Raw genomic sequence first — 17,660 nt, 5'->3', positions numbered from 1 at the left:
ATTGCTCCTTCTATTTTTATGTCTGTATTATTACCTATATTGCTCCTTCTATTTTTATGTCTGTATTATTACCTATATTGCTCCTTCTATTTTTATGTCTGTATTATTACCTATATTGCTCCTTCTATTTTTTACTTTACATTATAAAATTTGGTGAAAATATTATTTAATGTTTCTTTCACTGTTACATGACATCTTTTTTTCTTTTATTATTACTATTATTATTATTATTAATTATTATTTTCTTTTAATGAATGTACCAACTCCTGCAGACGGCTATTAGCCATGCAATATTTCCTTATATTATAATTTATGATTTATGTATGTATATTTTGTATAACAAATAAAGGTTTATTATTATTATTATGGAGATCGGATTACTTATTTTATTTTGGTTGGATTTCCATTCCTTATGATTGAAAATGATCAACATTTGAGCTGCCCTCCACTCACCCAGTTTGGAAGCTGGCGACCACCTTGATCTCAAATCTAATAACCTGTATCTTTTACACTCACAATTAAGGTAAATGTCACAAATACTTTTACTTTCTTCAACCATCTATTTCATCCGTTTCCTTGGGATGTGGAATTCGTATACCCTTTATCATTTTAATTATGGTTGGACATTGAAAAGGACATACAAATAATTTTAAAAAAACAACAAAAAATGGAACTAGTAAATGTTCCTCTGAAGGTTAACTTTGAGTTCAAGGACTACCACTCAATCAGCAAGGGCAACAACCAGCACAAGAAATGACATTTTGTGCTGTCCTTCCTCTACAGCAAATACGAGGTCTGAAAATTAGGTAATGAGACTGATTTTTTTTAAAAAAATTGTTTATTCAAAAAGAATTACAATTCTATATTGTCACCTTCAAAATAACTTCCTTCTGAAGCCACACAGCGCTGGAGACGTTTCTTCCACTCCTCATAGCAGTGCTCGTACTCCGGATACTGGAATAGCCTTCAGCTATGTATGTCTCCTGTTTGGTTGGTTCCAAAAATGCAGCAAATATCGGTCCTTTTTTTCTAGATAAACGTCTGGTCTGAAACAATGCAGAGGTATTTTCTGTATTCTTCCTTTTTTGAGAGTTCCAAAGAAAAGAACGTCATCAAGATCTTGGAGAACTGAAGAAATGAAAAGTCGTGCTAATGTTTACTCCGGATCACTATTTAAAAAAAAAAAAAAAAAAAAAAAAAAAAACTTCCTGATTCATTAAATAATCTAGGAACTAATCTTAATAGTCAGATGACGTAATTGAAAAAATCATGAGTCATTTACTAGTCTTTGTTTCCGTTCAGTTTACTGGCTACTGCTGGAAATCTGATGAATCATAAAACCAGACGTTAAGATTACGTAATCTCCAGTAATTATCTTAATAATTATAAAAATAAAAGAATTAACTTTCGTAATTAGACAGCTCAAGACTGTTTACATGAAAAGTGTTTTAACGACTCCAAAAAAAAGAAGACAACTCGTTAACCCTAACAATAACTGCCAGTTAGCCGGTAATAATAATCAGAACATTGACAGGCTTATTCAGTTTAGCCCTTGTGTAACAATGAAATGGAAATATTTGTTTTGAAAAGGGCAAAAGTCATTTTATATTTGTCGATATCCTGTCATTTACTTTAACTAAAATATCCACTTTAAGATTTTATGAATCGTAAAAAGTGTTTATTTTATTTATTATTTTTTTTTTTAATGTGCTGCATTTATTGTGCATTGTTTGTTTAGCTCAACCACAAAGGAAGCGCAAACTTTATGGTTTAGTTCACACGTAGGATCTTAGCTGTTAGAATTCCTCTACCGGATATAATTGTTTTTTTATACATACATTTGTTTTCTTCCTTTTTTGCAGGGAAGTACTGCAATCGTGCCAAATTTTCGAAATTAAGTTTGAACAGGAAATATTTGAGGACCTTTTGAGGTCCCACGAGTAAAGGAAAAGTGTCCTTTTTGGGAAATTGAAGTGTCTGTGGGTGCGTGCATGTACAAAATATTAAAAAAAAAGGAAAAATCGCCGGAAAATGAAACTTTTTAATTTTGGTTAAGGAAAACCGAAGGAAACTTTTTGTTTTCCATTTCGTTTATTTAGAAATTTGCAATCAGTAAAAGTAATAGTAAAGTAATTGCCTATTCGATCCCCTTAGCCCCTTGCTCTTTAATCTATATCTAAGTGACCTGGAAAGCTTTTTTACTAAAAACGGTGCTCATGGTATTACGATTTCAGCTAATTCTGCCATAATTATATTGTTATATGCAGACGATCTGATAATCTTTGGCGACTCGAATTCTGATATTAGAAATAAACTAGAATTACTTAGAATATACTCAGAAGAAAACTCGTTACAAGTGAATGTAAACAAGACAAAGATTATTAAATTTTATAAAGGTAGACCGAGAAAGGAACGACAAATATTCTATAATAACGAACAGGTAGAAATAGTTAAATGTTTTCATTATTTAGGAGTACTTTTCTCAAATTCTGGACTCTTCATACAAGCTGTTAAGCAGACTATCTCAAAATCTAATATAGCTACAGGGGCGGTACTTGACATTTGCGCGCGCTCAAAATTGAACTGTTGGAAATCCAAACTGAGGCTTAGCGACGCCATTATACGTAGCACCCTGTTGTATGGGGCCCAAGTGTGGGGACTGCGCTATGGTAATGAAATAGAGAAAGCGCATCTATGTTTTTTTAAGCGTCACCTACAGTTAGCGAAAAATACGCCCAACTATTTAATAAGATTAGAAACAGGATTGCTCCACATCAGCTGGTATATATTAAAGGTAACCTTGAATTATTTAGTAAAACTTGTCAAAATGAGCTCCACAAGATACCCCAAAATTTGTTTCACAAAATTGTTAGAGAGATCGCGAGCTAATACGGTCTCAAAATATAACTGGGTCTCTCAGCTGATAGGTCTTTTGAGGTTGATTGGTTACGCGGATTTGCCAGAATCAGCAGATCATAAATATATAAAGCAAAAAATTCCAATAATATTGAAAGAATATAAAGAATATTTAAAAAATAATGATGTGTGCAGCCTGCAAACTTCTAATTTTAACGCATATTATAAAGAAATTTACAACTGCTTACACAAAATTACCTCACGCAGAATATATCAATAACATTTATTAAACTGATTGCTCAACTTAGAACTGCAAGTAAATATCACATTAAAAACACAATAAACGCCATTTCTTATAAAATAGATCCGCAACAAGATTGTGCTCTATGTAAATCTAATTTAAAAGAGAATCTGCACCACATTATGTTTGTCTGTCCGGCCTTCACGCCATTTAGAGAATGCTACCTCGCTCATATAAACCCTGATTCCTCCTGGCCTGGTCTGGTTTTGAACCCCTCGTCGAAGAAAGATTATAAAAATATTTATTTATTTTTTTCATCAGCACTAAGGTTGAGATCCTTTATAGAATAAATAAAAAAAAAATAAAATATAATAAATAAATAATAAATTTAGATAACATTTAAATAATTAAAAAAAAAAATTGTATCTTTGCATTGTTTGTACTACATTTGTGATATTGTTCAATATTTCTTTGTATATTTACTTGTATTGTCGCGCCAAACTTTTTTCTCCTTTTGTATGGGGCTAGACCCCAGATGCAAATTATAATATATAAATGTAAAATGTATAATTTTAAATGTTCCAATAAAAATACTAATACTAATACTAAGCCAGTTCTGTAATTTATAATCTATTTTGTAGACTGTGATAATTGTCATAGATTGAAAACTGTGATGAAGTTATGTAAACTTGTCATTAACATGTAAATATTTTTTTGAAAAAAAAATCTTTAATGAAAAATACTTTATTGTTGCTATAATATGGTGTGCCTCTTAAAATTAATGTACTAATTTTATACTCATAATATTAAATACCTACTTTAATTTGTGTAAAATTCACAAATTTACTAAATAAAGAGCACGGTTTTCATTGTGAAAAAAAAAAAAAAAAAAATTGCCTATTTTTCAGGTGGGGCTGAACGTCCAACTACCACAAATTAAGTGTCGTGGACGGAGGCGACATAGCAAACATACTTTACTGTAAATTTCTCATATTAACCATTAAATAAAATCCAAGTCCTAGAGACCAGGAGTAGAACCCAGTACCACAATACATCTTAGCTTTGCGGGTCTCGCCTCTTATCCTCTCGGCTACCGTGGCGCCTCTTACAATCAGTGTAATGTTAAAATAAGGAAAATGGCGATGTGAGGAGAATAAGGGGGTAGAAAATAGAGAGGGGAGAAACTTCCACCCAATGGTTGCATTTTCTACCTAAATCAGTGACACTGGTCAGTCCCAGAGAAGGATCTCAGGGTCACTGGCGGTGGGTGTACGGTATTTTGGTCTTGGCGAGTTGTTGTAGGCTAGGAATGTTGAGTTCAGATGAAGAGAATGGTTTCTGAGGAGCATCAACTATCTGTCGGACTAACCTAGACTGGAATGTCCCTATGTTTGTCTATTTAGCTGCAACCCCAAGAAGGCTCCACACAGGTTTGATAATTGTACTTCATATTTATTACACTGTATTTGGGGGGGGGGGTTGTTTTTGGCATTGACTTCCGCCATACAGCGAGCATCGTCTAGGTGCTTATCACTAGAATATCACTCACTCTCCATTCTTACTTATAAATACATTCGCTTCACACATTCATCCCTCTACTATATACAACTATTTACATACAAACTTACAACTAATAGATCAGATCAGTACTCTATATTCCTGCCATCCTTGTAGCTTAACCGAAATTAAAATCACTGTAATCCTTCTCTAATCATTTTCTTCCATTCATTCTAATCGGCTATAACTTTTTAATACTACATATTTCTTAGCTAGCTCTGCTACAGATTTAAGCACATAGATGTTGGTGAAGAATATTATGTCTTTGTAGCGAAATGGTGCATCTAAATACCTGTATAAGTCGTCAAACATTCGTTTCCTTTCTACTGCATAACGTGGACATATCATTATTATTACACTGTAACTGAATAATCAAAATTTCTCAAACCAGAAACGTGCCGGAAATACTAGAAACAAAAAATTTTAAGGCATTTCTCCAAGGCAATTTATGATTAAAGACATTTCTGGAAGAGGAAGTGAGTAGCTCCTTTTTCTAAAGAACCATTTCCAGTTCGAAGTCTTGAGTCTAGCTGATAGTTCGAGTAAGGAGAATATTCAACAAATCGAAGTACCATTTTGTTGAATGAATTTTAACATTTTTCTCGAAAATACGTGCAACGTTATCGTTTTCAAATTATTAACGTTAATTTGTATAATTTTTCCATTAAAATTATTGAAATCTAAAATTTATGGCACTTTGAAAACGAGTAGGTGGAAGGAGATTTCCTTTAATGCACTTCAGTATTAGGTGCAGTTTTACAATCTTGATTAATGAAAGTAATACTTAAATATGTTTTGTAACTCGGAGTTTGAAAAAAAAAAAAGGAACTATACCTCAAGACAAAGTCATGTGAGTGTTAAGACTGGATTGCTAAACCGGAAACCCAATTTCCAAAGTTGTGTTCACTCGCTTCACACTCAATCATCCCGCCAGGCCAACTACTCTACAACAACAACAACAAAACAATAAAAGCGGAAGAAGAAATGCGAAGCCCCCAGGATGCTGGGATTTGAAATGATTGGCCAAAACTTTGCAAGAGAGTAGTTTTGAAGGGAAAAACAAAAAGAAGTACCAACTCCTGTTTGAACACTTTCGATATCTAATAAAACTTGATACCCATCTCTTTCATCTTGTCCATCTGTCTGTCTCTGCTGTGTGAAGAAGTAATGCTTTGTCCGCCAAACTGCGCCCAACTACATTCAAGTTAAATCTCGTGCCATAACTTAGATTACCTATCTCTATCAAAAGATGATAACTTGCTCTATTCTCTTAACAGGATTATAACATTTCCGGCTATATATACGAGTATACATATATGACTTAATATAAACTATTTTTACCTTCTCCCACAACGCTAGATAAGGAAAAATATTACGAAATATTGAAGCTATTTTTTTTTTAAGAATTCCGAGTTTAAGCCACCTTCTAATGCGCTAGATCAACTTTTTTCCCTTTCTTACTGAGTGGAGCAATATACCATGTATTTCCGGTTTTAAAAATCTGCTCGATCAAAATAAAGTGTAAACGAGGTATTAAGATTAGATTATCGGAGTGGGACCTACGCCCCACGGCACCGCAGCCAAAGGTGGCTTATTGTGCCTTCCCCTTTAAGTAGACGAAAGAGGTTGAGGACTAGTTCTTTTTGCGCTACCATCTCCTTTGGTCTCAAAGTTCCTAAAGGTTTCATAGCGTAATCAATCGATTGCAACGCAGACGAACAACAAGTGAGAGGCCGTTTCCATCTCATCCTGACACAATCTGCACACAACGTAACAGTTTAATGTTGCTCATTTTCATGTTGTTAGACTGGGATACCCGCAGGGACGCCAAGTACCCTGGAGAAGTGGCTAATCCAAAAAAAAAAGATATAATATTATACCTCATTGAACGAGGTATAATGTTATCTACTACTAAAGTTACTAATTTTTTTTTTATTATTAGTGATGATAAAGTTTTATCTACATCCACAGGTGTTGAGATTAATGAAACAAAATGAACAATATTGAACATGAGATTATAGATAATTTGATTCTGATTGATTAATTTGATTAAAGAAAGTAAATGCTTTCCAGTTATTTAATATAAACTGTATTACGAACCCAATAAAGTTAATTTTCTTTGATTTTACCATCGAAGCACGCATGTTTAATGTATCCGTGATCGGCTATGGTTATTCATCCATCATTAGGGGTAGATTAATCTAGGGTGGCGATTTCGACTTCACTTATGTACGTTTACATCTTACACTACACTTGATAACCTTCACTATGTAACCTTCCTCGCTCAATTAGGCGCGATGGCAATACTTCACTTGTTTGTTGATAGATAAATAAGAAATTAGATTTACAATAATCGCGATTCTAAAATATTGATGCAAATAATAATAATAAAATAAAGAATTTTGATCTTTGTTCGAGCCAATTAGTTGCACCTGCCTTTGTATGTATTATTAAACCAATAAGATTGTTTAAATAAAAACCAATTTAAAGAGAAGTGTAAACAATTTTAAATCCAGAGCAAAAAAATGAGAGATTAAAAAAGATGAATGAGTTATGCCGACCTTTTTATTCATTCTTCTTAATGCCTTTATTAAAATTGGCAGCCATGGAATTCTCCCTCTACAACCACTTTCTTCTTTCCGCAAATCTCTTAAATTCTGACCCATATTTTTCTTCAAATTTGGACGAATAAGAAATAAGTTGTGGCTTAGAAATTAGAAGCACTTAGAAACAGTCGACAAGAAAAAAAAACGTTTGGAATTTATTACGTACAAAAGTATACATTAAAATCTTGGCTCCTTCTAAAGACCAAAATTTCTAGGATTGTAGATGACGTAGTGCTTATAAGAAAAGTGAAATGTTGTCGTCATTGTCATGTGCGCCCTCCAAAGTCGTATTAAAAACTTTAAATGATATTATCCCAGTGGAGAATTGCTAGTTTAGAAAACTTTTAAGTGGCAGTTAGTTTCCAAGTAGCGAGCCAACTTTGTTCCTCCCCCAAGCTAGGGGAACTTCGTAAGCTATAAACTTTCATGTTGCTTTTAGTTCTTGAAACTATCATTTTTACACTACAATTGTTTTTTATGATTTCTTTGCTATCAAATAGAAGAAGAAGAAGAAGAAGAAGAAGAAGAGAAGTAATTTGGAAAGTAGAAGTATGACGAGACTGAGGAAGGAAGTGGAGCCAGAGTTTTGCTGTAATGAAGAAATTTGCACAGCCAACGACTTCCTGAAGAACATTAGTTATCTGCAAATGGTCTGCTCTAAATCTGTATTTCTGTAGCAGTTCAGAAAACATTTTTCCCCTCCAGATCATCATTTGAATCTCTTTCTCAATTGGCGGTTAAAAAACAAGGTTGACCCGGACTTGGTCTTAAGTATGGCTTGTGGAATTGTTTGGTTCAACCCAACAGTTCGATGCCATGAGTCTAAAATAGTTTTAATGATGTAAAAAAAGCAAGTGTTTGTTTTTGAGGTGACAGTAGTCTAGGAGTTGCTCATTTACTGTCCTGTAAGTTCCAAACAAGACTCTTGTCAATGGAAACGGAAGGAAAGGAATCAGCATTCTTCTGAGGGTAGAGATATCGCGCTGACATTTACTCCCGTTCAGCTTAATCCTCCATTTTCCCCCCCAAAAAAGAAGGGGAATGGTTATTTCTGTGAGAAATTACTGAATCGAAACCAGTGAAGAACGCAACCAGTATCGACTGTATAGGAAGAGATATTCATCCAGGGTTTTGGGAAATTTAATCCAGAAAATAAACTACTTTCATCCACACTACCACTGTCCTCTAGTTACTGACACATCTCATTCCGAAATCCAAAACGTCAATACCGCTTTAGCAAGTTGCCTAAAAACATCGTAGATAGACTTCATTTTCCAACAACAATACAGACTCTCCACGAGGCACTAGAATTGAATATCTAAAATCGTCCTATATCCTATATCCAAAATCGTCTGCTCAAACTCCTTTCCAGCCTAGACTCTCATTCCAATCCACTATGCCGCGACATAGCCTCCTACGACCCTTCTACGACGTACAGACACAGAAGGGTAAAACATATCCTACTCTAACTTTCTACACTAGCTGCAGGTTTTTCCTCTCCTTTTTTCCCTGCATTCCAATCCTCCTCACCTAACTTTTCTCTTTCTTCACTAGATTAGAAGGTTAAAATAGTACATTACATTTACACTTCTGTATTTATTTTATGTATATATTTATTGTAATAAATATTTATTCTATTCTATTCAAACAACAATGGGAAAATGCTAAAATTGCCGCTTGACGAAATTTCCACGAACCAATTTGAATGGATTTTGCACGTTTTTGGGATTTTCACGAAAATGGCGCCATTGTTAACTTCGTTTACTCATTGCGCTAATGGTGGTCTACAACTTACGATAATGTTAGTTTAATATATTAATTAAGTTCGGCGCTTGTAAAATAGTTGACTTAGAACCTCGAAAAATCGTCACATCCGGTTTTTTTTTACGTTAAAACTAGTTAAGTGTTGCAAACGTGAAAGTTAACAACGACTGAATTCTGGAAGTTGAATTTTACGAATATGGCTGAAAAAAAAGCCAGTCATATATGAATAATTTTTAAGCGTCCTATAATTGCATACATACGCGTGCATGTAAATTTGTTCATCGTACGTGTGCGTGGGAATGTGTAACCATGGTTTCAGCTCGGCAGTAATTCAAAACGGTTGGAGTGGAGCGCGCTCTATGGCCAGTGTTTTGAACTTTAATTTCCCTGAGGTGTTTCAACAACTTCGCGGCTACTCCCGTGTGTGTATACGTTTAGGCCCTTTCACACATACACAGCTGACCTACCATTCTATTGCTGACAGTAACTGAAGGACTGGCGAGGTAATGGTGGAGGCCCAACAGTTCGTCCACCCACACATCCAATGTGGGCCATGTCGCTGGTCAAATCTTATCCCCAACCCCTTCCATGTCGCCTGACCACTGAATGGCGACTTCCGCTGTCCATACATAAATTGAACAGCTCTGCTGTAAAAACTTTTCTGTACTATAATAGTAAGTGAAGGTAAACTGCAATCGTGCCAACTTCCGATTTTGAGATTTCACCGGGAATGTCCCCAAGTGTATGAAAAAGTGGTTTTTATTCATTAATCTGTGTGAGAATCCACGCGAAAAACCCCCAAAAAAAACCCGGGAGTCGCCGGAAGTTCCAATTCGATATTTCCGTTTAGATACTAACAAGACGATGCTGCAGCCATATTTTGATTAAAGTCCATCAGAAGATCCACTTTAGTTGATCATTTTTTTTACCATTTTTTAAAGATTTTCTCCAAAACCTTGCTCTCAGGGACCTTTCTGGAAACATCCTGGGTACATCTAAGAAGATAACAGATCATAGATTTATAACATATTACGCCTCTTCATCTTGTGCTCGAGAAGTGGACAAAAGGAAATCTAGGGGAAAGCGTTTGAAACCAGACCTGGGAGTAGTTACCCAGAGGACTGCTCTTCTCTCTTCCTAGAACATCCCTGGAGATCCTACATAGGAACCAGGACTTGGAAATCGAGCCAATTCCAAGGTTAGCCTGATTCAATCACTACAGAAACTGTAGCAACCCTACACGTCTTGGGAAATAATAAATGATTGTTCAGTTATATTCCGTTACACAGAATTACGATTTTCACTAAGTATTCATCTTCAGGGTTGTGGAACATATTTTACAGTGACCGATTACAACTGTACATTGATTTGGTGAAGCCAAAAATTATTTACTACACATGTACTTATTAAAATTTGTTTTATATTGTGGGTGTTAATTTTAAAGGTTGGTATGGAAATAAGAAATGTGCTGATAATTTCTCTGTGATTTGAGGAACTTGTTGTGGGGGTCCCAAACACCAAAATACTAAAATCAGAGACAAAAACACACAAAAAAAAGGGATAATACTAGAAATGACTAACCTTACAGAGAGAAAACAGTATAAATTTCAAAACAGATGCGTAAAATCTGAACAACAAATATGACAACTTAGTACTAAACATAAGAAATATTCTTTTTAACAAATGGCAACACTGAACAGTACAGCAACCAAATTTTAAAACCTACCACTCAGTTGCTGAACCGTCTAAATGGAGCCTTTGTCAGGTTACCGCACAAACACAATGTAAAGCAATCTTATCTGCTTCTATAAAATATGTTCCTCAGCCTTGAAGATGGACTTGAAGATAACCTCTAGATCGAAAGGTAGGCAAAAAAAATCTTAATTATAATTGGCAATAACCTTTCTTTGCCTTGAATTTTCGTTCGTTTATTCTCCTGAACCATATGATTTATATTATTTTATTTGGTTTCCACGCATTTTTATTGAATAATTTTTAGTTGGGCAATGTATACATTTAATAATATGTCGTCATAAATTTTTGTCAATAAAATGAAAACAGAAAAGTCCAATGTTTTGGGGCTGTGATTTCGTATCCGGCTGGATAGCGGGTAAGTTGTAAATTTCCCTCTGGTGTTTGCGATAAAATTGATCTATTTTTTAACGATTCTTTTGTTTATATCGGACAAGTACAGGAATGCATACCCGCATGTTATAGGTATTGTTGGACTGGCCGTAGGACATCCTTTAGACACGGTCAAAGTAAGGCAACAAACCTTTAAAGAACATGGAATGATCCGAATTTTTTTGAGTACTTACAGAAATGAAGGTGTATGTATCCCAGGTGATTTGGTATTGTGCTCAATCCACTTACTTCTTTTATTGGTAAAACTTCGATATTGGACCCTACCAAGTATGTGTTCGATTTTGTAAGTTACTCCGTTGCTAGGGATCTTGCTAAAAAAAATATCGTCTAACATTTTATTTTCTGTTTTAAGACTAATTTTGAATTAAAAAAATTAAAGAATTGGTTCTCTAAGTGGTCGAATAAGTCCCCTAGGTGTTGAGGACATTGGGGGCGCTGTGAAACACAAAATGGATGATAAAAGATTCTGGAAATCATCGTTGTTGAGTTAAAGTAAAGTAAAACATAAAGGTCTTTATTAATATTTTACCGTTACTTAAATTTTGCTCATGGTTTTGAATAATTTTAAAAATTTACCCATAAAAACTTATGGTTTCTTTTACTACATCCTCTTACTCGGTAAGTATTGCGGATGTGTCCAATTTAAAATTTAGTGTTTTTACCGGAAGTAAAGCGGATCCGTTTTGCAGCTCCCTGAATGGTTTTCAGAAAACAGCCTGTATGGGGGTGTGTGTGCAAACTGAATAACGCAGGAAGCTGAAACTTGATATTATTGACTGCAATCTCGCGACCGAAATTCCTGCACCGAAAGTGCCACTTCTCTGAGTCGATTTTACACTTTTATGAGATTTCCTCTAAAATAGCTTTTATGGGTAAATCTTTAGAATAGCTCCCCAGGCGTGCCTAATTCGAAGTGATTCTGATTCGCTGTTATATAGAACCCGCCATATTCAAATATAAATATTAAACTATTTCTTTATTTTATATTTACACTTAAATCTAGCGGGTTATATGGTAACAGCGAATCAGAATCACTTCGAATTATTTATTTATTTCTTAATGGGGGGCTTCTCCCCCCACACCCCCTGATTTTTTTCTTAATGGGGCTTCGACCCCCATACCCCCCTCCTAACCTACCTAATCGCCCTCAATTTTTTAATTTGTGTCACAAGATTCATTACAATAATTACACAGAACAAAACAAAAGAAACTTACCTTATTCTGTGGAGTCCTTTTCCTGAGGAGGGTATACCTGTCGAACTCCCTCCAGATAATCTCTCCATACAACCATACAAAACCAACATCCATACAAAATTTTATAACATTCATTACTCCAACCTCACTCACACTACACTCATGCTTTAATTTAAAAAAAAACTGCAAATTTAAAACACTCATACTCATAAAGTTACAAAAAAACGGCACCTCAGGTCACATACAGAGCACTCGCGGGAACTATTAATACATTAAACAGGAAGCAGTTGCTAGGCAGTAAGTGTACTGCGCATGCGCGCGAAACATTAGCGTTACGAAATTCGCACAATCCGAAACAGTTCATTGGCGGGAAGTAGTTTAAATTTTCACCGGTAGGTGCGCTGTACTTCCCACCCCCTAAAAATAAACAGGCCACGCCTCCGGGGCGCAATTCTACAAATTAGCCCTTTTATGATTTGCATAAAAATTTAAGAATTAAATATGTTGTTAAAATTTCGTGCGTAATGAAAAACTCTGAAACGGATGTGCCTCCATTAGTCAATGGATTTTTGACGTGATTTTCTTTTTCTCCGAAAATGGTTTTTTAGATTTTTTTCTGAACTTAGTATTTAAGACCAAAGTTTTTCTGGGAAAATACGTTTTGAGATGTGTCTTGATGTGCCATATACAAGTCAACAACTCGAAAATTTTAGTTAGTGAAGGTTGTTTTCCAGCTAGATTTTATTTATTTATTTATTTTGTGAATTTATCTCTAAATAGTTTGATTTGCCTTGTATTGTGGACTAGAGTCAGTCTATACTGAGACAATCTGCTAAATACATGTAATAGTTGACTTTCTTGAAGGCAAACCGTTAAAAAAATGCATTTTTAAATGACCTTCTAGTTGTAGATGTGGTAGAATTTATATAAATAGTATATTTCGTTGCCAATTTACTATTTCATTGGATTTGCATAAACCCAGAGCTGACACTTGGCGTTTTCCTGCTATTTTTGCGATGTTTAATCCCTAAAACGCACTAAATAAGATTTGTGCAACGATCAACTTATCAGTACAAGTGAAGTTACTGATAAGTTTATTGCTGATACAAGATTTATTGATAAGTACAATATTATTCCATCTACATTTAAACATAAATTCATTGTTTTTGTTTGTTATCAATGGCACCATGCGTTACCTACCTATACGCCCCAATGGGGCAATGGGTACTCTGTATAAAAATACATTGAATTTGAATGTATTTGGATTAAATTTAGAGGCCAGACGAGAACTCTACACAAACTGGTGGATGTAAGTCCGAAACCAGTCAGAGATACTAAACTATGATTCTTGTATAGTCGAATAGAGGTGCTTATAAAATCGTTTATCAGAATATACTGGGTTTTAGGGTCACATTATGCAGTTTTTATCCTTTTCATTATAAATTTTACCCAGTTAATGCATCTATTTACTAGAATTCAATGCGCACCAAATCGATTTAATGTTTCCTTTTTTCCCCCCCCAGATCCGGGGATTTTATCGAGGGCTACTGTTTCCAGCATTGTCAGCCGGAGCTTACAACAGCCTTTTCTTTGGAAATTTTGGATTTGTATTGAATTTATTGGAATACTCGGATTCTCCAACCAGTTTAAGGAAATTCTGTTGCGAATGGGGTCCTGTAGATGAACACTGGCACCGAAATGTGATTATTGCTGGAGCTGTAGCCGGTGCAACCACCACCATTGTAGGTGCTCCAATTGAACTCATCAAGACCCAACTGCAAGTGAAGACCGGTTAGATAATTTGTTTACATCTTACCATTCTTTCATTAACCATCATTAGATTTACTAAAATTCCATTTTTTGATGACAGACCCAATTTTATCAAGACGAATGCGCAGTAAAGAGGAGATCACAGGACCATATTCTTGTGCCAAATACATCTTTAAATTGGGTGGAATTCGCGCCTTGTATACTGGGGGCTGGCCTCTGCTCTTAAGGTGAGCCAAAATAATTTTGCTCAGGAGTAAATACTCACAGGACTTTCTCTTGCTACAATTCTCATAACTCTAACTCAAGTAATTATTTTCAAATTCCCAACATTTGAGTCTAAAATATGACTCAATTCTTACTTAATATAAACGAGTTTTTGTAACCGTTAAATACTTTAAAATGTAACCTTCTTATGGAAGCATTTATCAACTACTCCCTTACAACTAATCCAGGAAAAATGATAAAAGAAAAATATAAACCCTTTGTATGTGTGTTTGTACATCTTAGGTTTTCAGAAAAGCTTAGGAGCAATATAAGAGAAAGTGAACAAGCTGTTGAGTGAAAGGGTATTTCCGATTGGAGAATTTTCTTCATTCCCAACGGAAGCAACTTTTCTCAGTATTAAAGAGTGAATTTTTAGAAAGAAGACTCTACAAAGAAAATCTATCTACTTTCTCTCTCTCTCTCTATAAAATCAAAATCTAAAAAAAATTAATTTTGGTGACTTCTAAGTCATCTTACGACCTTTTTTGGAGGGACCCGGTACTGCTAGATTGCAGTTCAAAACCGTATGGACTTGAATCACCTGCAAAGGAAGCATCTGCTCCGCTTTCACCATACTATTACGTTGTAATTGTAGCAACTTAAAGTCGTTGGGTATTCCAACTTCGAAACTACTGTAGGCTTTACTCTGTAATTAATTTTTTTTGTTTTTTAACTGATAAATTTTAGAGACACTCCTGGATTCTCTCTCTACATCGTCTCGTACGAACACATAGTCTGTCTGTTGCAAGGTAAAATGGAGCCTGAACAGCGTCCAAAAATAGTACATGAAATAATAGCTGGTGGTTTCGCAGGTGAGTATTTTAATTTAAAAAAAAGATGTTTAGAACTAGTTGTATTTAGTAAGTATACCTCTAATTAGATTAGGAAGGCCACGATAGCTGAGCGGAACGATTGGCTGATATTTTTAGTAACCGCTAAGGCGAAGCAGACAAAAATTCAAAGATTACATTTCCCAATACTCTTGATAACGCTGTTATCAAGTATGTCTCGACCAGATTATTCGCAGGTTACCAGGTAGAAAGTGAAGGTAATAATTCTCCAGGCTATTAAGGTACCATATTACAATGTATGAGTAAAGATAACAAACCTTGTAGCGCTGGAATTGTCTCAGTCTAGGAATCTAAGTAAACGATGCGACTCACTGAAAGAAAACAAAAATGATAATTAATAAAAAAATTATCTATTGACGTCAGCTATTTTTCAAACAAACATATGATAACCATAATAAGGCGATTTGAACTTTGTATCGTATTACAAAGAAAAACAAAATAAGATTAAAAAACAAATTTGTATTTAATTAATAGATTATTTCCTGTCATTAAAACGGAAATAATGAGGGAGAAGAATACCTACTTCTCTCATTACTAGAATTATTTGCAATTATTTTAATCGAAACATAATCGATATTACAAGGAATCTTTTTACGCTTGACGAGAACAATTGTTTTGTATTAACTATTTAATGGCCTGAAAACTACCATGAATGTCTCTCATATTTTCACTGTTTAAAGAATAAAATTCTCTTAAAATTTTAATTCGTTCTAAAGGAAGCCACTAATCTTAATTTAGAAACAAAAAAGAATCTATTGTGAACTCTGGCACGACTTTCTGTTACATAAGTTTACATTCTTAAATTGTTTTGAAACTTGGAATCGATATTAGCGAACGGCTCTTAAGCAATTGCTTTGAAGACTGTTCTAGGAATCAAACACCCGTAAAAGACTTAAGGTCCGATCAGTGTTAATTCGAAACACAGGAGACCCTTACTTAAGTTAAGCAGAAAACCAGATTAATCTGACGGCTGGCCTTTTTACTGGGCATAGTAGATTCAGGAAATATCTCCACTGGATGGAGTTATTTAACCCGGAAACTCTGTGTAGACTCTGTCAGGAGGAGGAGGAAGAAATGGCTTATCGCTTCCTGTTTGATTACGTAGAGATTGGTGACCAGGTAGCGATATGAGATATTTGGCTCTCTGCGGCCGGAGCCAGATCATACTACAACAAAGACCGAGACGGGGATTCGCCTGCCAGACTATCTAAGGTATGTTAAAAAAAAAAACCTTACCCTGGCATCTTTAGCACCTAAGGGAAAGAGCAAATTTGCGATTATTTGAGTTATAATTGGATACGGACAGAAGTGACAGAAGCACGTACTAAGACCGTTTTGTGAAAACCACTTTTACTGTTCATTATTTTTGGTGACTGAATCATAGTTTCAATAGGATGAACAAATAACTGCCATTTTCAGTCATGAAAAACTTTATTATGCCGAGCTTTCGACCTAGAGACTAGGTCATCTTCAGGGCCAATTTACAATGTTTTACATCATTGGTTGGTGCGTCTTCTGTCTTTGAAAATTGGCCATGAAGATGACCTAGTCCCTAGGTCGAAAGCTCGGCATAATAAAGTTTGTCATGACTGAAAATGGCATTAATTTTTCATCCTATTGAAAACCACTTCTGCTGACCATGGGTACTAGTATCAATAATGTGCACGATTACAATACATTCTCTTCCCAATCCCTAGTTAGTCCAGAAGGCGAAAATCCAAGTCTCGATATAAGATCTAGTTTTCTCAATAGTCTGTGTTTTGTGGTTATGATCTCCTCTAACCGCAGAGAGCCAAATATCTCATATCGTAACCTCATCACTATCGATAGAAAAGTGAATTTCGCTAAAAACCGAATAGATTGTTCGGAATTTCCCGATTGTCTTCAGATTTGTATATATACTTTGTTTATATATTTAGTTTTCATTAAAATTTGATGAGATCTGAACAAAGATAAGTGTTAAAGTAACATTAAGATAGTCTCAAAGTACAATGGATTAAAATCTATCTTTACAAAAGCCAGTCTGCGCATGCCCCAAATCGCCTTAATATTTTATGCCAAATAACCTAACATTTTTAGTTTTATTTGTTGCCCGCAGGAATCATATCTTGGATCTTTCTAATGCCAATGGATGTGGTGAAAAGCCGAATGCAGGCAGACAACTTGTCTAATCCCAAGTACAAGGGAGTGGTGGACTGCCTGCTAAAGAGCTACCAAGAAGAAGGAAGGAGTATCTTCATGAAAGGAATGTGGGTGACCGTTCTGAGGGCGTTTCCAACTAACGCCACCACCTTTGCTGTCTTTCAGCTTTGCCTGGAAACCTGCCAAGACTTTTCCCGCTTAGTTTTCCCAGAGGCGATGAAGAATTACAAAAAATAAAAAAAATCTAAAAAAAAAAAAGAATTTATTGTG

At 35.0% G+C, this 17,660-nt stretch overlaps 1 protein-coding gene across 13 annotated transcripts; it reads left to right on the top strand.

Annotated features, from left to right (window-relative positions):
• Positions 1 to 10,483: 10,483 nt before the first annotated feature.
• On the top strand, positions 10,484 to 17,651 carry LOC141448324 (solute carrier family 25 member 45-like). Of its 13 annotated transcripts, XM_074116642.1 has the most exons (7): positions 10,485 to 10,888; positions 11,024 to 11,134; positions 11,242 to 11,436; positions 13,921 to 14,154; positions 14,234 to 14,360; positions 15,085 to 15,209; positions 17,347 to 17,651. In XM_074116642.1, exons 2-7 carry the CDS (start codon positions 11,095 to 11,097, stop codon positions 17,625 to 17,627), a joined length of 1,002 nt encoding a protein of 333 aa, XP_073972743.1. In that variant the 5' UTR covers positions 10,485 to 10,888; positions 11,024 to 11,094; the 3' UTR covers positions 17,628 to 17,651. The 13 variants fall into 13 exon arrangements, with proteins under 13 accessions (XP_073972744.1, XP_073972743.1, XP_073972750.1 ...); XM_074116643.1 differs by lacking the exon at positions 11,024 to 11,134 and having other exon boundaries at positions 10,484 to 10,888; XM_074116649.1 differs by lacking the exon at positions 11,024 to 11,134 and having other exon boundaries at positions 10,486 to 10,888; positions 11,242 to 11,367.
• The last annotated feature ends 9 nt before the right edge of the window (positions 17,652 to 17,660 follow it).

This window comes from Rhodnius prolixus, unplaced genomic scaffold, assembly GCF_049639745.1.
Source record: "Rhodnius prolixus isolate KJV_2025 unplaced genomic scaffold, Rpr scaffold_19, whole genome shotgun sequence".
NCBI classification, from domain to species: domain Eukaryota; kingdom Metazoa; phylum Arthropoda; class Insecta; order Hemiptera; family Reduviidae; genus Rhodnius; species Rhodnius prolixus.
This window is presented reverse-complemented; position numbering and strand designations above follow the sequence as displayed.